This window comes from Takifugu flavidus, chromosome 8 (genome assembly GCF_003711565.1).
Source record: "Takifugu flavidus isolate HTHZ2018 chromosome 8, ASM371156v2, whole genome shotgun sequence".
Taxonomy (NCBI): Eukaryota; Metazoa; Chordata; class Actinopteri; order Tetraodontiformes; family Tetraodontidae; genus Takifugu; species Takifugu flavidus.
The window spans coordinates 10,987,208-11,009,222 of record NC_079527.1 but is presented as its reverse complement, the minus strand read 5'-3'; the positions used below and the strand labels follow the sequence as shown (position 1 = coordinate 11,009,222).

At 47.5% G+C, this 22,015-nt stretch overlaps 1 protein-coding gene across 2 annotated transcripts in view; it reads right to left on the bottom strand.

The window, feature by feature from the left end:
- Positions 1 to 865: 865 nt before the first annotated feature.
- LOC130529872 (metabotropic glutamate receptor 7) overlaps positions 866 to 22,015 on the bottom strand; it is a 56,828-nt gene continuing 35,678 nt past the window's right edge. Inside the window, exons 7-11 of one of the 2 annotated variants that reach the window (XM_057040528.1) lie at positions 17,487 to 17,626; positions 12,455 to 13,390; positions 6,304 to 6,556; positions 6,015 to 6,075; positions 866 to 1,930 (exon numbers count right to left, since the gene is read on the bottom strand). In XM_057040528.1, the coding sequence (XP_056896508.1) occupies positions 6,062 to 6,075; positions 6,304 to 6,556; positions 12,455 to 13,390; positions 17,487 to 17,626 (1,343 nt within the window). In that variant the 3' untranslated portion in view covers positions 866 to 1,930; positions 6,015 to 6,061. The remainder of the gene's footprint in view (positions 1,931 to 6,014; positions 6,076 to 6,303; positions 6,557 to 12,454; positions 13,391 to 17,486; positions 17,627 to 22,015) is intronic. The other variant, XM_057040527.1, reaches the window with a different exon arrangement.

The window sequence follows — 22,015 nt, the reverse complement described above, 5'->3', positions numbered from 1 at the left end:
TTTTTTAATGTAATCATCAATATTGAAAACAGTAACATTATGCTTGCCGGCAGGCTCCGGAATAAAGAGTGGTGAGTGTGTAGAAGCCTGGTCATCACTTGGACAAATTGACCTGACATGTTAGATTATTCATGTACGGGATCGGCTCTGAGACTTGGAAGGAGCAACAGAGAGAGAGACACACACAGAGAGAGAGGGAGAGATAGGGAGAGAGAGAGGGAGAGAGAGGGAGAGAGAGAGGGAGAGAGACAGAGACAGAGACGGAGACAGAGACGTCTAAAGAGTCGGCCGATGGTTGCCCTCTCCTCTGGCAGGACCTCATTTCAGCTGCATGACAGCAGCGCTCACAGCTCACTAACGTGCCATTTTAGTGTTGGGGGGGCTGTAAATGTACACTTCATTTCCAACAGAAACCTAAGAATGCAATAACTGTACGACATTAGAATAAAGGTCACACACACACACACACACACACACACACACACACCCTTACATCTCCATACTCAACCATCACAACTAAAACTCTAAACTTGTCTTAAAACCACATATTAACCCTCAAACAGCCCTTTGAAATTTGCAGAGCAAAACGTCCTCACTTTGCTACCATAATGCATATTTTGGTACTCAATGTATATCATGTACAAGAGTGCTCCCCCCCCCCACCACACACACACTTGTATTTCCACGAGGACTTCCTCACAGCCCCCGCGACTGATAGTTTAACCACAATCCTTATTCTAACTTCATCCTCCACCAATGTCCTCACTTTGCTTGTGATATCTGCATGCTGGTCCTCAGTATATCACATGTACAAGAACACACACACACACACACACACACACACAAATTATGATATTCTGTCCGGTTTTGTTGTAGAAAAGATAACAAAATGATTTTTATTACATATTCATCATTTGACAGACATCACAACATACTTGCATGATTGCTCTGATATTTATGCTTCCCACACCATGATTTATCATAATATACCCAATACCAAACTATAGAAAACAAACATGCTTGCAGGTACAGCAGGGAGTCAATTCAACAACAGATTAAAGCCATATTCCTCATTTCAGCTCAGTCCTGGGAAAGAAAACAAACCGCAGAAGGATGCTGAAGCTCATTATCATTTTCAGAATTTATTTCTCTTTTATTTTTTTTGTTTACATCAAATAGAACAGACACACATTGGCACATGCAAAGTGAACACTTTGTGGTGCTTTTTCATAACCATCCAGATTCAATTGGACAAAGACTGGATATCTATTTTTGTACTCCAAACATGAAAATACTCTCAAATATTTACAAAAAAAATAGTTATTAACAATGTTCGTCACTCGAACGTAATCATCGCCGGGGACTGATTGTGTTTGTGTGGAAAAAAACGAGAGCTCTGTGTGTGGCAGAGATCGAGTTAATTAAATCAACTGCGAGAAAAAGAGGCACAGAAGAAACTCACTTAAAAACAATACAGAAGAGAAACTCAGATGATGGAACCCCACGAGAATATGGCTTCAATGGCATTCAAATGGAAACATCGGAAAAGCACATCCGCTGTCCTCTGCTTTTTTAATTTTGTTTCTTTATTTTTTGCCGGACCTCCTCCTCCAGAGTGACCCCGTTGTCGTGGGGGAGGGGGGGGGGCACAAGACGGGTTCAACACAAACCTCCAGTTTTGCCCATGATGCCGGAACAGCCGGGCTGGACTCTGTCCGGACTCGTGCCCGGATAATGGTCGCGGTCCCGGAGTGCATAGGAAACTGCAGGTGGTGCTGGGATGCTCACGACCCCCCCCCCCCCCAACCCCCTCCCCCCCTCCCCACCATTTCCTTTTTCTTTTTTTTGCCCCAGCAAATCTCGACAGGCTTCCGAGAGGATCAGATCCTGAGGTTGTTGTAGCTCACGTATGTTTTCTTGGTTGCTTGACCTGAGCGGAGACAAAGCAGAGGAACGTTTAGGTTGCGAGGGAACAAAGCAGAGGGAGCATCTCTTATCCGCTCCCGTAAAAACAAACCAAAAAAAGCATCAAAAAAACAAAAACGGGCCTCCGACTGAGCTGTGGATTCTTATCACCAGCTGTGCGCAATCACTAGCAATACCCTCCCCTCTAATGTTTCATTTTGATTCTCAAAGCCCAAGTGGAAAGACTTGGTTCCTATTTTCAGATGCTAACTAGTGTTGGAGGAAAAACACACAAACACCATGCAAGTGAGCACTGAGCAAATGCTAGGGCACACAATGTGATCCCAGTCTGGATTGCCATGGAAACATATCAGAATGTGGCTGAATGCCTAGGTGCCTCTGCGAGCGCGTGCGTGTGCACGCTGCCATATCTGTGTGCATCCTGCTATATCTGTTGTTAAAATAACTCATTTGAGAATCAGACCTGCTGACTGGAGGTGATCCGAGGTCTTCCCGGTTCAGGGCGAGACGGCTCAGCGGAATTAAATCCCGTGTTCGGGTAATTCCGCAGTAAAAGGTCAAAGGATTTTTGAAAGAATGTGTTTCCGATCGTCCTCCGAGTGGACGCAGTTTAGGGGGGAACCGGCAGACGGGGACGCATCCCTGGTTTCCTGTCTTTAGACCGTTTTTATTTTTTTTTAACCGAAGAAATTCCTATAAATTCTAATTTTACTGCTTTAGCGTTGCCATGGAGACCAACTCCCATGGGTTACGCAATTAAAGTCGCACCATCTCTTTACAGCATTGTGTAGTCTTGGCCTGCCTGTGAGATGAATAAAACATTGGTAAATATTCAACAGATCCTTCCTGTAACCAGAAATAGATCCGTCTCGTTTTTTAGCGCGATGCCACGCGTGTATCTGTCACACGGAGACATCCACCTTGCTTCCCTAATTTCTCTTGTTTTGTTCTTCCCACCGTTTCTTCCCACGGCACTCGCTGTTCCTGACGGCATATTGAGCTGAAAAGCGCGATTTTAACTGCGCGGTGCGGTCGATCTGAATGGGAGACAAATAGGAAACAGAAGCATTTCAGCACCTCTGATTTGCAAGTGAAATGCTCCCGTCTCTTGGATGCAGAATCAGGAAGATTTTACATCCTATCAACACCCTGGTAAACGCGCAGGACTGCTAATGTTCTATAAATCACACCTCGCCATTTCATCCACAGCTGATGGGCCCTGAACTGGAAGTATTTGGCGCTCTGATGGTTACTGGAATTGATGGGCAGTCTCCAGGGACGGCTGAGGAACAGTTCAGGTTTTCGAGGTGGTCATGCACATAAAATCGCCATTAATAAATGTCACTTCTCCCGCTGCCGAAAAAAGAAGGGCAAGAGTGAGATGGGGTGTGCAGCGAGGGGTGGCGAGGCGAGGAGGCATCCGTGTAAGAGAGACAGAAGGTGAGAGATGCGGCGAGCAGATGACGCGGTGCACTTTTGGGAGGGCCTCGCGGACGCCACGTGGCTCGCTCGGGGACTTTTAAATGCGCTACCGTGACAGATGTTAAGGTTTCATCCCTCAGCGCGGCGCGCCTGCTCAATGAGCCACATGTGCGATTGGCAAGGATCCTGGCGTCCCAACTCCCGACACACTTACATCACCTCTCTTATTCAGAGGGACGTGATGTGCGCACGCAGTCGGATTCGCGCTCTCAAGGCAAGCGGGTGCGACGACAGTTTGGCGGTTTGGAGAAGTTCCCGGGAAAATCTCGCGGGCCTAATTCAGAGCGGGGCTGAAGGTCTGGGGCACCTGTGGCTGCTGTGTGATTAGAGGCGCTGCAGGAGACGAGGCCTTCGCAAGCCTGCGATGTGTGATTTGCATGCTCAGTCAATCATCTCCGTCTTCATCCCGACAAGCTAGGGAGGGGATTCCAGCTTCCATGACAACACGGATCTAAAAACACCCCTGGTGTCGGCGTTTCTCACCTCCAGCATGCACCAAGGCGCCTAGCTATACGTAGGCAGGCGTCCCTGCTTGGTATTATCTCTGCTAACAGGATCACGCTCACTGTTTGGGATGAAGGGTGGTATGAGTAATACCCAGCTGCAGAGACAGATTATCTCCTACCATTCCAATGACAAAGCTCTGCTTCAAATCTCCTCAATGAGGAAGACCCGCATTTTCTTCCGTGCTCTCTGCGGCGCTCCTGGGTTAAAGGTCCAACAATTTATCAGGGAACAAGATCCCCGGCTCCAGTTTATGGCACACTTTCTCCTCAAAAAAGTCTTCCAATTAAACCGGCAGAACGGGCCTTTCTTGTTCGGGGAAAGAAAGGTGATGTAGGCGAGCAGAAAAACATCATTTTCGGGGGAGAGGTACGATTGAAACCGACAGAAGAAGCAGAAATGCACTGATTGTGTAACTCCAGTCTCGCCGCGGTCCTTACAACACAGGCTTGGCGCAGCTTTATTAAAGGGAGACTCCATTCACGCCATTACATTATCAGCCTCCACACACTAAAGTTCCCTCACAATGTGGTCATTAGCTGCGACCATGTCTCCGAGACTGCGGCCAGCTTCATTATCATTAAACCTTCATAGTTATATTGAGGTGGATGATATGAGCGCTCATGATTTGATAGTATCACATGGCCACAGAGCCACTTCTACACTAATGTGTGCAGCAGATGCTGTTGTGTTAGGAATTATTTGAACCCTGCAGCTAATTTTTTACACATTTTTCTTTGTTGGCTAGCAGTAGCTGGTCTTTGTTACTGTTAATAGGCAGTGATGTTGCTTACAGTGCAGTATTGTGGGAGAGGAGCCTTACGAAGGCATCAATTAATCCAGTACTTAGGAAAACTGGGAGGCAAAAGTTCATTTCACATTCAATATGTGTCCAAATCTACCTTTGCCGGGGGGCAGCAGCCGAGTCCTGCTGTGCAGGGGGCGTCCCTGTGCTTGTGGTGCGCAGCGGGACGTGCCTATCAGCCGCGCACAAACCCGTTCATTAAATCACGGGTGTGCATTCTCTGGAACACGCAACGACCAATCAGAGTGCACTGTCATTACCTGTGAGGACAGGTGGGCCCACTTTACGCTACACTAATGGAAAACGCTCTGCATTTGTCCAACAATTACAGAAACATTGGGTGTGTTTCCACATCTGAGAGCGCCTCCACTCCGATATGAATACAGCAAATAAGCAAATGATGGGTTTTAGACACGTAATCCAAAAGGGGAGGAAAGGAATTGTATCTGTAAGGCTGTTCCCATGTCTAAAGTTGATTTACTTCTGATTAAAACATGTCCACAGGAGGTGTCAGTAATCGAATCGTTTTGTTCGAGGAAACAGCAAAAGGAAGCGCGCGCGTCTCAGCCACCAGCACCGTGAGCAGGCTGGATTCGGGGCCGTGCTCAGATCAGGCCCAACTGCTCTGAGATGCAAATGGTTTTAACACCACTGCGCCGGGTACAGGATGCAGTGGCAAACCACCTGCTGTCACTCCGGGTCATCCCGCACGCACAGCACGTGCAGGCGGACTTGCTATCTTGCAGTCATGGCAACCGGGCTTCGCCACAGTATCACCATTCGAAAGGGCGACTGAAACATTTCAACCGTGTTCGTTGCTAAAGTGTATTTATATGTTGGCACTTCCAGTGAAACCTCGTCTCCCGGCGCAGCGGCTCACGGGAGCCGTTGCTCCGGGAGGACTGTAAATATTAAATGAGCGGCTCGTTTCTGAGGCAGCAGCGGTTGATCTGACCGCAGAAACGTGACGGACAGCCGGTCCGGCCACAGTTTTCAATCACAGCGGGGTAATCGCGCGGCAATCTGCCCTCGGGTGGCAGCGATGAGGAGAGCTTAGTTGCACCACAGCAGGTCTGGGAGCCTCCTGGTTGCTGAAGTTGCAGCAGTTTCATTAGAAATATTTGATATGCCAGTGTTCGTAAACGAACCGATGGGAGTTGCAGCTTAACGGCAGCAGCTGTTGCAGTTTTGTGTTTTTTCCCTCCTCGATGCGACTAACAAGCTCGCTGTCATCCCGTCCAAAAAATCAGCAGCAGGCAGCTAAAACAACCAAACTCATTCACGGGCGTCATCTCACCTTTATGTCGCCTTTATCACAGTCATCATTTTGACCCACTGTGGCCCTCAACTTGACTCAACTGCACACAGATGATTCATTTTAGCCATGAGTCACCAAGCAGACAGAGAATGGACTGTTTTACACATCGTTGTTGAATTGAGGGCTTTTACGCAGTAGCTTAAATGTCATCTATATGTTATCTATGGTATCTATAAAATGTGGTCCAGTCTTGTCAAATGAGCTAGGTTCATGGGCTCCTGATCCCATGTGACTCAGAGACTTGAGATTGTCCAGCGGGGGTACTTACTCATGGGGTCGGCAGCGGGGTTCTCACACAGCTCCGTCTTTGCCTCTCCGTTGGGCCGCTCGCTGGGCTTCTGGGACAGGCGCGATGACATTGTGGCAGCCGTGACCACGGCCTTGAAGCTCCGTTTCCTCTTCTGCACGTTCATCTCCGGGTGGAAGATAATGATGTACACCTTCGGCATGTAGAGCATGCCAAGCGCGACCGAGGCACTGAGGTTCATGGAGATGGTCAGGGTGGTCGTCTGAATGTACATCTGGAAAAGAGGGAAAGCGGCTGTTAGGAACCTGTGAAATAGCGGCAGAAGAATGTGACGCACGTTCCAGGAGATCTGAACTTTGCGAGGGTGAAACCAGCAGCAGCATTGGAACTCTTATCTGGAGGACGGAGGGATGCGGCGGCTTTGATGGTTAAACATCTGTGGCCAATTACAGAATCAGACTGAAGCCAGAGAAGAGGCTAAACCTAATAATAACCATCGGCTGATAACAAAAACTGAGCATTCAGCGGAAAAGTTCCTCGTCTGTCCCCTTTAATCCCGGATCTGTTCAGATTATGTTTGTTTCAAACACTAAAATAACCCCAAACCGCCCGATAACAATGCTCTAATGCTGTCAGATATGAAGCTATAGCTCGTACAGTATTTTTGCTGCTGTGGGGAAAGAGCAGCCATCCGCAGTAACACAATCTAGCAGCATTTATTAAAGCCTGACCTGCAGCTATTCAGTCAAGTAAGAGATGGCTGCAGCCTATTATTGACAGCAGCAGCCTTCTTCGTGACTCGTCCTCACGTGGCCTTCGTCGTACCGGTCCGTCTGCTCGGACCCTCAACTTGATTGATGTCAAAGTCAGGATCTGTGCACGACACGCCGCCCTCACACGCACTTTCTCTCAGTGCTCGGATCAGAATAAAGCCTGCGAAAACGCTGGTGAGCAAAGTAAAACAAAGCAGTGCACTGGCGGACACGTGCAGCTCTGCACACGCTGGGGTTCAGCCGCTTTAAGCCCCGTGTGCCCGGCTCCGTCATCAGATTGTCCTTTTTCTTTTCCCCTTCAACATCGGCGCACTTCCTTAAGCACTTCCTCCACGATACTCCTTTGGAGCGGTTGCGTAACATGTTCTGTTATCAGAGCCATAATGAGCGCCTTGCATAACATCAGTATTTAGGTTGACATGAATGTTCTATTTGATGCAACTCCATTTAAAGGAGCAGGGTTCTCTAAAGGGTAGTCGGTAATAACACCCCTCTTGCTTCACTTGAGGATCGTAGTGCTGGAGAGGTTTCAAGGGGAGAGCGGCAAAAGCCTCTTTGCTAATCCAGTGCGCAGCGCAACATCAGATGTCACAGGGACCCGGTGCAGTCAACCACTAGTGATGAAGATAGGGCAGGGATACGACTGTAAACATGGCAGCTACCAGGGTCTACGTACGAAGCAGAAACCTACTCTCTGATTTAGTCAGCCAGCAAATGTCACTATTTGCATATCTTTTGTGGGGTAAATAGCATAACTAATGCTAATGCCTTTAAACAATATTTTTCATATCATTCCCCTCGTGCTTTTTTCCCTCCAAGCCTCTCTTCACCAGCGATGCTTGATATTATGAACATGCCAACGCGCTCCTTTGGCTCTCTCCTCCCCCCTTGTTTCTCCATGGACCAGCATCACAGGAAGTGATCTAGCCGGTGCAGCATGCATTAATAAAGGTATAAATATCACAATGCTCTGTGTCACTCTGTGAAGCTGGGGGGGGAGTTGAGAGGGAAGGATGCAATTGTAGTCCTCCTGAGCCGTGCATTAGCAGCGCCGCTGATGAGACGCCAGTGCTGACCGATTAATGCATTTGTGCAGAGCAGACATGGCACCAGATATAATCACCAGAGAATCTCAGCTCAGCGCTGCGTTTCCATGTTTGCTGGTTGTCAACCCGTCTGGTATCCATAGCAACAGAAGAGAGTTTAGCATGAGCAACTAAGCACGGTTGGAATAGGCTTTTAATGAGATTCTGATGCCATAGACGCTCCAATACTGACCCTATCACAACTGATTTATTGACCGTGCAGGAGAGTTGATTCAGGCGAACAATGAGGTGCTTACTCATACTCGTCTCACACACACACACACACACACACACACACACACACACACACACACAGACACACACACACACACACACACAGCCCAAAAAACTTTGGACTCATGTTGACTTCAAGACATGCTAATATAGAGACGTGCACACACACACAGACACACACACAGACAGAGCACACACACATAGAACCCCCAAAACAAATCCTTTTCTGTCTCTAATCGGCAGAAACAGAGACACAAGCTTGACCCAAATTCGTGGCCCTTCTTACAACCGTTCGAACGTTTGTCTTGTCACAGAACATTCATAATTGATTTCTGTTGCTTTAATATAAATAAATACATGAAGTCATTTCCCCCAACTGCTTGGCAACTCTCTATTTATAGCCGCGAATATTTAATGATTTATTAACCTCCTCATCAGGAATCAAACGCTCACACTTGGATTCCACATCAGCGACGAGCCGAACGCCAACGTTCAGCCAGGACCAACAACAACATTTTACATTTAAGGCAGAAAATCTGTGGAGGGTAATTCTCATAATGATGCCGACTGCGGTGGTATACTTACCACGAGGGCATCATCGGTACAGGGAAGTTCTGAATGAGTGAACCCGAGCTGGTAAGTGACAAGTGCGATGCTCTCTGCTGTATAATACAAGGCCTTCAATAATGGATCCAGAGGCTTCGGTCTCCTCTAAACTACCTGGATGTCTTTCCTGTTTTGGGTGGCCTACTTTCTCGCCTCAGCCTGTGCCACGAATAACTCTGTCTGGCTTTGTGCTGCAAAGCTCGATTCCAATTCAGAGGCTTCATTCCCTTCCTTTCATTCCGACTTTGCACAGGAAATCCCCATTACTGGGCTTCGGGATTGGTTAGTGGAGAGGTTGTGACACACACCGCCGGCCCCAGCAAGGCATTTGGAGTTAATCTGATGGAGCCGCCTTTGACGGTTCCTTGTTAAAATATAGAACATTAGTGTTTACGGCGACGTGTTTGTTGATCTAGCCGTGGCCCACATTTATCAACCAAACTGAAAACCAGCACAGACGTGGCGCGGGGATTCTAGGAATGACATATTTCCAAATTTAGCTCGCTAAAAGCGTATCGCCTGTCTCAACTCCAGAGGATTCGGAACCCCGTGAGGAGGAGCACTCAGGCAGAAAGTCATTTCTGTTATTTGTGGAAAAAAAACAAAACTAAAGCAATCAAAAGCAAATATTTAGGGAGGAATAATAAAGTTTTGCTCTTCCTGAGGAAAGAAAACAACCTTAAACTCAGGTCCAGGTTGAGAGTGCAATAACACTTGTTCCAAACACAATTACGTCACCTCCTGACTGCTACTGGATATGTCAAGTTTATATTACAACACATCAACCCTGTTATTTATTCCAAATTGTAGGAGAACAAATGTGTTCATATTGCAGCTGCATGTCTGCCAGGATGAGGTGACATAACAAAAATCTATTTCCTCCCACATACAGGGACAGCACATATAAAGGATGTTCTCTGCAGAGGTAGCACCCTCACACAGGCTTTCTGCATCGTTACTGTGGCATGTTTTTAACGTAAAAAAGATGTTGAGATGGGAACGATGTGATCATGTCGCTCAGATGAACCAAACCGCTGCTCTAATTTGCATACATGCTCAATTGAAGGTGAATTGCGGCTCCTGGCTGACTGTTGTTTGCTTGGAACAATGCAAATCACGTATTTGTACATAAAGGACGTCCTCCCTAATAGCTGCTTCTTTGGAGATTAGTTATCAAATCCAAATCAAAGCATTTTCTTTCGAAGCAGCCTATTAGGCCTTTAAAGACGTCTGCTACTGACGGGTGAGAGAATTTCTCAGATTAGGAGAAAAAAAAGAGGCATCTCTAAAGGTGTCGAGGTGGCGTCACGCTCCGGAGTTGTGCAGAATGACGGGAAGATTAGAAGTTGCAATTTCTGTTTTATCTAGCAAAAGCTGAGGCGGCAGTGTCGTTAGTGGATGTTAATAATAGTTGGCAGGGCCGTCGCTCTCCTCAGGAGGGCTCGTGGGTACAAGAGACATGTCACAAGAGCGTAAGTGGTTTGCAGACATGTTGTGACGAATGCTTGGTCTCACGACAGCAGAGGCTCTTTTAATAGGCGGCCGCTCCGCTTTATATCATCCTGTAAACACGCTTCCTGATCAGATTCTTCAGTGTCCGTATCTGATTACGCTCTGTTGTTTGTTTTTGCGGTGACTTGTCGACCCCGGGGTTTGTTTTAAAAGCCGAGCCCAGGGACGGATGGATTTCGATGCTGTTGACGCTCTCGGTAATTAACTGGAGAGTGCCGACTAGTTGACAGAGTACATACAGGTGCACGGGAGGCGAGGCGGCGCGCCGTGATCTTCTGCTCCCATTTTCGCATGGTTTCATCCAGCTTGAACGGGCAAACGGGGGGAGGGGGGAGAAGTCACAGGTGTGGAAAAACAAAGAGGCTTCGGTAGCGTAAATGTTTCTGCATTATGACGATTCCACTCAGCTTCATCTTACCTTCCCGCTAATTCTGTGTCATCTCAAGGTTTCGTGGGCGCAGATGTGAATAATAGGAGCGGGTTAATAAAAACTAGCCTCAGAGGCAGCTCGGCAGCCGCTTTACTGAGACCGCAGCACGTGGAAATGAAGTATATCATATTGAAATCACAGGAACCTGCAATTATTTTGAAAAGGTTAAAATAGTTGTCACAACTGTGCTGTTGCGCAGGGATGGTAATTTGCACATTGTAAATCACCGCAAAAACACATTGTCAGTCAAACGAAATGCTGGAAAAGGGCTCGTTTGGAGGACACGGAGAGATGCATATTGAATAAAGACCAACATTCCGAAAGGACAAGCTTCACCCCGCCTAAAACACAGCGCTGAAAGACAGCGTGGCATCAAAACACGGAAAAGCTCTTCTCACCGGATGGGAGTAACACCTCTGTAACCACAGACTCTTACACCGGGAGGCTGTGGTTTCCGCTTCAGGTGGCTGTTAGACGCCGGCTGCTGCCAGGAAAGTGTTAACTGCATAAAGGCGAAAGATAAACACATTACTGCCTCACTAGTCGCGGTGAGGAGCATAATGAACTCCTAATCACTGGTGAGGGTGTAATTCATCTATGAAATCAGCAGCAAATTGAGATGAGGGAAATCGGTTTCTGATCCATCTCACGCCGTAGCCGAGCAGGAAGGATATTGAACGGTGTGCCTCTCAAAAGGTTAGGAGTAACACTTTCCTGTCAGCATCGATATTGTGTCAGCGAAAAACTTCCCCTCCTCTCCGTCTCCAACACGCCGTCTGCCAAGCGGCGCGCGGGGGCTCATAAGTCGAACAGATGAACGCATCAGTATTCTGCCCAGCGCCGGCCAGATAAGCAATGACTAGCATATCAGGTCAAAATGTCAGATTCTCAATCAACTCCAGTAGCGCCAGTGTCAAATGCTTTGTTGAGAAGAGTGCAGATGTCCACGGACGGAATGTGTTGAATCAAACTTCCATTTCCACCCCCGACGCTCCATACCGTTCCCTTCATTTCTCCCTCCGCCTCCTCTGGTCCCTCATCCTCGTCATTCTTAACCTACTACTTGTCTCTTGAGAATAATGCCGTATAGAATCTGTAGAGTGCAATGCTTAAGAGCTACACAATGGTAGCATCTGGAGCTTCTGGCATCCAGCATCCCTATCAGTCCACAAGCATTTCAGACATTTTGGTGCTTAACATCAAACCTGCCTCTGCTTTCATGTGTCTGCTTCAGTCTTTCCTGTGCGAGGTGGTCCTGGTGTGGGTTTCCACGTATATATGTGTGGCTATGAATTCAGAAGAACCTGTACAGCTTTAGTGAGTTTGTCCGCGTGTGTGTTGACAGTGCGCCTCTTTTGTGCTGTTTGTGTTTTCATTTCCAGCTTCCACAAATATGCAAGTGCGCATGTGTTTGGACAAGATAAAAAGAGGGCAGAAAGACTGACAGGGAAATGGGTGACAGGAGGGAGAGAGACACAAAGAGGCGAGTGGTGACACACAGAAAGAGGGGAAGAGGAAGAGGGACGGCTCACCTTCTCTGCCGACTGCGCCGTGCCAAAGAAAATGGGAATGAAGGCCAGCCAAACGATGCAAGTGGTGTACATGGTGAAGCCGATGGGCTTGGCCTCGTTGAAGTCTTCGGGCACGTCCCTCGTCTTGATGGCGTAGATGGTGCACGTCACCATCAACAGGATGCTGTAGCCCAGCGAGCAGATGATCTGCAGGTCTGTGATGTCGCACTTCAGCACGCCGCGGGCCAGCATGGGATTGATGGTTTTCTGCTCGTCATAGTCCACGATGGTGTTGGGAGGGTCCACGGCGAACCACACCAGCACGCCCAGCAGCTGCACGCAGATAAGACTGGAAGTGATGGCGATCTGGGAGGTGGGGCTGATGAAGCGCGGCGCCGTCACCGTCTGCTTGCCCTGCTCAAATATTCGATAGATGCGGTTGGTCTTGGTGAGCAGCGCGGCGTAGCTGATGCACATGCCCAGGCCCAGGAAGATCCGCCTGAAGGCGCACACGGCCACGTCGGGTTTGGCAATCATCAGGAAGGTAATGATGTAGCACAAAAAGATGCCGGTCAGCAGCACGTAGCTCAGCTCCCGGCCCGACGCCCGCACGATGGGCGTGTCGTTGTAGCGCACGAAGGTCGCCATGACGAAGATGGTGGCGATGATGCCGAGCATGGCCAGGAAGACGGGGATGATGGCCCAGGGGGAGTGCCACTCCAGTTTGACGATGGGGATGTGCTGGCAGGCGGTTCTGTTGGGGTTGGGCCTCATGTCGTAGGCACAGAGTCTGCAGGAGGTCTCGTCGTACTGGTACTGATAACCATCACAGAGCTCACAGTGCCAGCAGCAAGGCATGCCCTTCACCCTCTTCTTCCTCTCTCCTGTTTTGCAGGGCAGACTGCACACAGAGATCGGCACCTCCTGCTCCCCATTAGGCCACTGAAGCTCCTCCAGCTGGGGGAGAAATGACAAATGGCACAAGAGGAGAGACTGAATATGACAAATGTTCCAACACAATAATACGCTGAGGAAGAGCGTCCTCCGAGGCTACGGAGGCAGCCACCAGAGTCCAGCTTTGATCGCCTTTTTTCACCTTTTACAAAACTAAATCCGTCTTCGCCTTTCGCATCTTTAGCTACAAACTAACTTTAGTTGCCGGGATCCATGCGCCGTTTTCAGGCTTGGTCAGTTCTCTTGCGGCTTTCTTTTCTTTTTTTCTTTTTTTTTTAAGCAGCCAACAACTTTGAAAACAACAATTTCTTACATTAAAAAAAAATAAAACATCGGCCCAGTCCAGCTTTGCCCGCAGGCTCGTGCGTAGATCAAGTGATTCATGTTTCCCGAGTACAACAATCACCAGTCATTTATCCTGGCTGACATAAACTCACATTCTTCTCAAATGCAAAGTTCAGCGCAATAAGAGGTTAAAGCTATAAGAATAAATCTAATATAGCCCCCCATTCAACATATTTCTTTCCAATTTCTTGCAGGGATTACCTTCTTAATACACTTGAGAGTAATTGAAATCGCCATGGCAACAGAGTGTACCTTTGTTCAGCGAAAAAGAAAAAAAGTGAAATGCAAAAGACATTATGTTTTAATACAGGAGCCAGTGAGGTATGAAATAAGAAGGAATGGTAGTTGGGAGAGTAAAATTACCACTTTTAAAGTTGCAAAGCTGCTTCTATTTATGACCTTGTTATTGGAGCGAAGGCTTCCATATGCAGATGTGCTGCGGAACCAGGAAAAGACCAAACAGGATCGAACCCGGAGGCGTTTTCGCGGTTGAAGCGCAAACTACGGTCTAAGACATAAGTCAGCTTTGAACGGGCTGTGAAGAAATTGAATATTTTAACAGCCTTAGATATTTCGATAGGGCTTCAAAAAAGATGAGGCTAATATACTTGGAGCTGAACTTTTGATTTATTATGAACGCGCCCTGATCCGCAGCTGAGAAAACAGCAGCTACTTCAGATATGTCATGCTGCTGGCAGCGCGGCTGTGCGGCAACATCTGGAACAGAATCGCCACAATACGTCAAAGAAAGAAACAAAGTGGGATTTCTCATTTCCTGAGACGGCAGCTTTAAAAGGCGATTTGAGGTGATGTATAGAGTCTGAGCTCCTCCATTAGCGTCTGAAAACCAAAATAAAGGACAAAGAGTCGATGCGCTGATATTTATACTTGTGCTTTATTCTTTGATCGCGCCGAGCTTCAAAGACCTCATTGAAGTCGTACATTTTTGAGGATGCTCGCCATTTTCCTACGTGACCTTGGCTGCACTTTCCTCTTGATTCCGAACGCAGCACCTGACTGAACTCCAGATACTTCCTTTGATGTGTGTCCATCAGAAGGACACTGAGGGAGTCCTCCTAAGAGTGCTGGAAGCTGGTGGAGGCAACACCGAAGGCTTCCTGTCAGAGCCTTTATTGTCTTAACGACCACGTCACATCGCCTTGGAAAGACCACATGAAACTGCAGCGCTGGTTGCCAGGTGATGTCACAGCCGTCGCCATGCTCCGCAGAACGGTTTGACTCATGTTTAAGTCTCACTTTTCGCACAGATTAAACAAAGCAGGATCGACGGCCGTAATTGCAGAGGAGTTTTGTTAGGCAAGCTGAGAGTTTTACGGCTGTTGCTCCATATTTGGCGCCCGGGTGTGAAAGCGGCGTTCATGTTTTCATCAGGGCCCCCAAAACGGCTGCTTCTCCCTTTAATTTCCGCGCTGCGAGATTTAATTTAAGATTCTATGGCAGCCAACATTAGCTGCGCGGAAATGCTTAAAGATGAAAACACTTCAGGCCGTTATGGCTCCCAGATATCAGCCAATGATCCGCAGCGATGCGCGTCCCTCCCAGAGCGCGCTGATGGTTAGGGAGCCTGACTGCACGCCGCAGTGACAATCATCTGAAGCACAACATCAGCGAAACCGAAAAAGGTCCGTTTCAGACAGGGATGTCGCAGCGTGGAACAATCCTAAAGTGTGTATGTGTGACGTGTACGTGGTCATCACACTCCCGCTCTCAGTGGGAGTGTGTTGGTGCCGGGGATGCAGGATCTGACGCTGGCGTCTCTTCGGCCCGTCCTGATGTCGGAGCTGAACGGTGTAGCGAGCGAGGCCACCTGAGCACGGTGCGACCGTGGCAGCCGCGTCACGAGTGCGGCCGAAAGACCCAGAAAGCGGCGCTTCATCCAGATGTGACAACTGCTCATGTTCACAGACGCGGAGGTGTAGCTCTGCAGCGCTACGGTGCGTCTGAGGCGCGCGCACGCGTGTGTGCATGTGTGTGTGTGTGTGCGCACCTGTTTGACAAATGTGTTGTTTCTGCACTGTCTGGATATATTATCAGCTGCCATTTATCTGAGGGCATGAAGGTGCCATTTGTTATTTGAACAATGAACGGCGGTCTCTGGAAAACCTCCCGATTACAAACAGCCTGCAAACCGTAATGAGACCAACAGCTCTGTTGCCATGGAGATGGCAGGCAAGTTGATTTTTTTTTCTCTTCAAACAGCAGCGAATGCAATAGTTTTCATTTAAATTGTTTGCCTTTGTTGTTCTTTTTAAAATATATGATATATGTATATATTTTACAATTAATTTAAGCCTCTGCGAGCTGGAACGGCAACGCATCCAATTTCTTTATGATTACAAAGCGCTCTGGGACGAACATCCGAGGTTAACCTTCAAATTAAACTGCTCTTTATGCGTTACTGAGCAAATAGCTATTGCACTGGAACCTAATTGGACGGCCACAGCTTTTGGTTCGTAATCACAGTTACAGATAAACAACGGCGAGAGGCGAATCTCCACGCGTGGAGTCGATTGGAGGGGAGCCGTTATGCAAATGTCCACTCATCTGTACGGAAAAGTTATTGTTCCCTTTATGGAAACATATACGCACCTCGGCAACGGCCCCGTCCCATCATGTCGCACGAGCAATTTCAACTCACGTGTTGGCCCCCGGAAATTAAGTCACTTTCTTTATTGTCCGCATGAATCAAGCGAGCTCATTCTTGTGCTGTGACAGTGAGATCTATGGCTACAAACCAGCCCCCCCCCCCCCCCCCCCCCCACCCCCTCCACCCCCCCCAAAATAAAGCAGGCCAGCAGCTGACTCCATCTCGCTGAACTGTATTTATGGCGGCTGTGGTTGTTTAAAGCTTGTACCGTCTGAAATGAAAAATGTCTTATCAGCGTTGGACACAGAGGGTCTCCAGGAAACGTTGAAATAAATCACATTTTCCAACATTTTCCTCGTTGAATATTTTCTTTCCCGCGAAGAATCCAGAGCTCTCGTAGCTATATCCTCACCCCCCCCCCCCCCACCTTTAACCGTATCTGACAAAGTGTGATAAATACATCAAGACTTGTATCATCTGCAGAAAATGAATCTGCAGGAAATCTTCAGGGCGCCGGAGCCGTGCACTTAGGTGTCAGTAGGCAACAACATTAGCATCAAGCGAAGCTTTCCACTCTAAAATACTGCAGCTTTGTGTCCTCCTTCCCACCGTCAGTGCATTAAGCTTTAATATTGTGCTATATCGGATGAATTCTGTGCTGTTTTTGCACCGATTTGCGGTCACGAAGGCGCCACTCGCGATTTCACTGTAATTTTCACACCTTCTGTCATCAGTGGGAATTTCTTCTCATTCTTCGGTGTTACTTTTATCCTCTTTTCAAGTTTGTGTTTTGATGAATGGCTGAACCTTCCAAAGGATCCCTGCTGGCTCTGTCTGCGCAATTTATCTTAATAAATCCAGTTTTGAGCTTACTTCCTCCTGGACTCACATTAGGATGCAACGCCTCCACCGACTGCGCGCCAGCCATTTCCCCAACAATTTTAAACGTTTACTTTCCATGTGACTCTTCCTCCTGCTGCTCTGCAGATTTGTTTTTGCAACTTAAAAAACGGAGCGGTTGTTACGATAGTAAAACAAGTCAGCTCACTTTGCATTTGAAATGGAACGGATGCTTTTGTCCCAGTTTTTACCGGCGCGGTACGACACATTTTGTTGCAGAGGAAAAACATTCTGCCGCCGTCGTACCTTAAGGTGGAGAGTCTCCACCCACTGTCCCACCACCTTATACTCCGGAGTGGAGGTGTTGGTCATCTGGAACTGGAACAGGTCGTAGCGTCCGGGAGCGTCGCCGTTTTTGTTGAACAGGACGGAGGTTCCGGCGCTGCCTGCAGGGGGGGGAGAGGGAACATGAGGGGGGACGTGTGAGACACCAGCTTCACAAGGTTTGACATGATTCCTGACAGGGAAACATCACCCTTTAACCCCTTAGCCTCCAACTGCGCGGTGGCCTAAATGTGCCGCGGCGTAAAGCTGCCAAGCACGGTGACCTACATCTGACACCTTAATGGCACAGGAACAGGCTCCCCGCTGACCAACACGGCACCTCCACTGCATCAGTGGCGCTCCGCAAAGGCCACTCTGTCTGCAACGTCAGCCACGGCGACGCTATTAATGGTGATTTCAGACGTGTGCTCGGTTCCTAAATAAAGCGCGGCGGTCGCAGAGTTGACACCAACAGGGGAGAGGAGACGCGGGTCAGCCAAACGCATCATATGCCTCCCATCTGCTCTGGCTGTGCAGCAGCCTGACTGAAGCAGAGCCCCCCAAGATATCCCTAATTAAGTCAGAGAGGAGCACGGACACCTGAAACATTATGCAGGAAGGGAGCAGTTGTTGAAATATGCATTTGCGGGGGCTTTCAAGACTCCTTTGTGGATATATGTTATACACGTGCACTCAATTATGCAAACCTCAGAGCTGCAGGAGGGGGCGCACATGCACTCATACAGATGTCAGTCACAGGCAGGTCTCCATCGCCGCCGCGGCTGAAGAACAGAATTGATGAGAAAGGAATGTTTGCAGCCTCTCTTATAGATGATACCTGCATTGTTAACGAGGTAATTTATTTTTCCACCGACAGGCGAAAGTGACAAAGCTGCTGCATTTTACATGATTCTTCACCTTGGTGGTGAATAAAGTATAGCTGCACGAGCGGAGGTACCATTTTTGAATTGGGACGGGGGGGGCGGCTGATGACAGTTGGTGTGGGAACTCAGCACCTCGCCGACTTTGGCCATGGAAATCGAAGGGAAGGAGCGAGGAACACGTGTCCGAACCCGCTTTGAGGAACACGTCTGTTGTATGTGGCGCAGACAGGCGAGCCTTCTGAGGGGGAGGCCACCGCCCCCCCCTTTACGTTCCAGCAGAGGGAAACTCTGTTCTTCTTTCTTCCTCCCTAAGGATGCCCAATGACGAACGTTCCCGAGCAGAAGAATCCTGTCGAAGGTGGAGGATTCCAGGGAGGGGAAAGAAAATACCCAGGACCGTTTCTTTTCTCTCTTTTATTCCTCATTTGAAGAGGCTGTTTTTGGCTTCCACCGAACGAGAGCTAAAAACAACAGCGCCCGTAATCCACATACACGGTTGAGATCAAGAACGGGGCATCCGTGTTGCGAGGTAGCCGTGATGGAGCGGAAGGGGCGATCAGGGAAGCTAGCTTTAAAGCCAAATTACAACTGGGGGTCGGGGGGGTCGGGAAGGGGGGGTCAGCCACCGCTCCATCACTTTGGCTTCAGCCAAACATCCTTGTTGATGTAGCTTATAAAGATGTACAGACATTGACAGGGTAGCGACTTGTGTGAGCAGCAGCTGTGACGAGGTGGTGGTGTTGGTGTTGGTGTGTGTGTGTGTGTGTGTGTGTGTGTGGGGGGGGGGGGCATGTCTGCACGCCTCAGTAAAAACATACACAAGTAAACAAACAGAGTTATTCCATCATGGTGCAATGAGTGATTGCGCACTTCAGCGTTGGAGCAAATAATAAGGTGTCGTTTTCTTTGCCGGACTGATAAAAACATCAGGAATCTCATTTACGCCCCCCCCCCCTTCCCCCCAAAAAAGTCCAAGGGGATCTTTTGAAGGAAACAAAACGGCCGGTGTACGATCCTCAGTGGGAGCGATGTCGGCCATGAAAGATTCATGCCTTTGCATGTGGCTGTGAACATGACAAAAGTGCACGGCTGCCGTGCCGTGCCGAGCGTCGTGGGCAGACTCGGGATCCACCGCCGCGTTCCTCTCGCATCATTATTCTCTCCCCTTTTTTCTCACATTTGTTTCTTTATTTCGGTCTCTCTCGGTCTCCAGCTCGGAGGCCGAGGCGCAGAGGGGAGCTCGACACTCCTTCCCTCTCAAACGAACATTAGCAGAGGAACATACACAGGATCATGTTTTTTGGCTCCGGTGGAAATGCAATAAGGTGCAGCAGATATGCCGAACCACCCCACAACAACATTTGCCTGCCAGTAAAAAGACGTAGGAATATAAAAGCAAGAGTTAGAGGACATAAAGGCAGCAGGGATCTGATTTTTGGCTCAGGTGAAATTCGTCTCTTTCTTTACTAAATTACTAAAATATAAGACGGAGCTCAATCGGATTGAGATTGGACTGCGGGCTCCTGATATGGTGCCAGTCTGCACTTACGTAAAGGAATCAACGCTCAGACAAGTGTTTATAGTCTTTCCTTATTTTAAGCTGAATTCTGAGGGCAACACTGCATTGCAGGTGTAACAGAAACAGGTGTTTAGGATGCTAGTTTTGTCAAAATGGCATTTTTGAGGTTCCTTTTCCGTTAAAACCTTCATATCTAATATTTTCTGACATTAAAATAAAAGAGCTCCATAAAGGCGCACGCTCAGACACGTCCCCATTAAAGTGATAAAATCACGTCCTTGGTGGAAATGTCACGAGTGGTCGTCATTAGCCGCGTCTTTGATTTTCCTCACGGGTCAGACAAACGTCATCATCAAAGCAAAATAACAAAAATGAAAGAGCAACGTGGCTAATGAAGTCATGTGACCAGACACTTCACCTTCTCCTAATGGAGAAGCTTTTCAGAAACATTTCAACAACCAGTCGTTCAGAAGAGTCACACACACTGAATCACACACTGAATCACACACACAACGAATCACACACTGAATCACACACTGAATCACACACACAACGAATCACACACTGAATCACACACTGAATCACACACAGACACACACATCCTTGTACTTCTATCCTTGTGAGGACACTATGCATTACCCAGTTCCTCTCTCTGCACTAACCATCAACTTAAAACCACATCATAAACCTCAAGCAGTCCTTTGAAGTTATTGGGACTAGTCAAAATGTCCCCCCAATGTCCCCAAAAACATGTCCTCAATTTACTGGAATGCTTATTTTGGTAGTCAATATGTAGCCAGTACCAGAAGGCACACACACACACACACACACACAGGCACACACTCACGTACGCACGCACGCACGCACGCACGATTGATATAATTTCTCTTTAAAAAATGAAACAAAAAAAATCTCATTTGGCTTTTCCGCTCCTACTTTCAACATTAAATGTAATAAGAATCTATCTTTACCTCGATCAAAGGATTTTACGATGTTCCTGTGAAAATTATGGGCTACGTTTGGAAAATTAAGGGCAAAATTAGGATGTGTATTTAACACCTGGAGCGTAATTTGCGACTGACCAATTAATCAACCAGCCAGCTAAAAAAATACAAAACGATGTAATTATTTTATTAGCAGCTGGTAGAAGTAGAGATACTGCCGATGTACCCTTGAGCAAGGTACTGACCCCTCAAATACTCATAGCACCTGTCTGGAGAAGCCTTCTCACTCTGTTCCATCGGCGTAATACACGACTTCATTTATTTGTTCAAAAAGCTTCGTGGTTTTTTTTATCAAAGAAAAAAGCAGCATTTGGCTAAAAGAACTGAATTTGCCTTTGATGTAATAATGACATAAATCTCCCCCTTCTATAGATGATAAAGGAGGGTCAAATTTGCATATTTAAAGATCAGTTTGTAAAAAGAAATGGAACTGACAGAAGTGATAACACAAAAAGTTCCACGACCCAGTGATTCTGTAGCTGGTTAAATTTGAGTTGAACAATGACCTTTAATGCACACAAAGCCCGATGATTAAAACCTTTTGTATCAAGAAAATTGGATACATAATTAATCACTTGCATCTGGCAGGTCGGTGGTATCTGTCCCACAACATTTACCGGAACAGCTATGGGCAGTCAGACGAGTAAATGACGAGCAGCTATTCTTTAAGTGAATCTCGGTGTTTACATGAATAAATAAACACTCCGGTACATGCTTACGTGTTTTAAACAAAAGGGATATTAAGTATTAATTGGTGAGGTTAAATGATGATCCAATTTTTTTTATGCTAGGCTAAGCTTATTATTTTTGCTGAATGCAGCTAGAAAATTAGCAAATATGCATGCAGTTGGTATTACCTATGATAAATATAAAGAGGACGTCATCATTCCCAACACCGCCTTTACATTAAGTCAGAAATGAAACAAGGATCTGTGTAGGAGCAGCTTTTGATGGAGACGCTCCAGCAGAATTTGAAGACCAACGCCGATGTTCCTAGTTTTCTCCTGGACGGTTACGTTTCAGCTAAGTTTGGGTAAATTGATCGTAATTAATATAGGCATGGACGTGTAATATATCCTCTACAGTGGAATAAAGTCATGCATG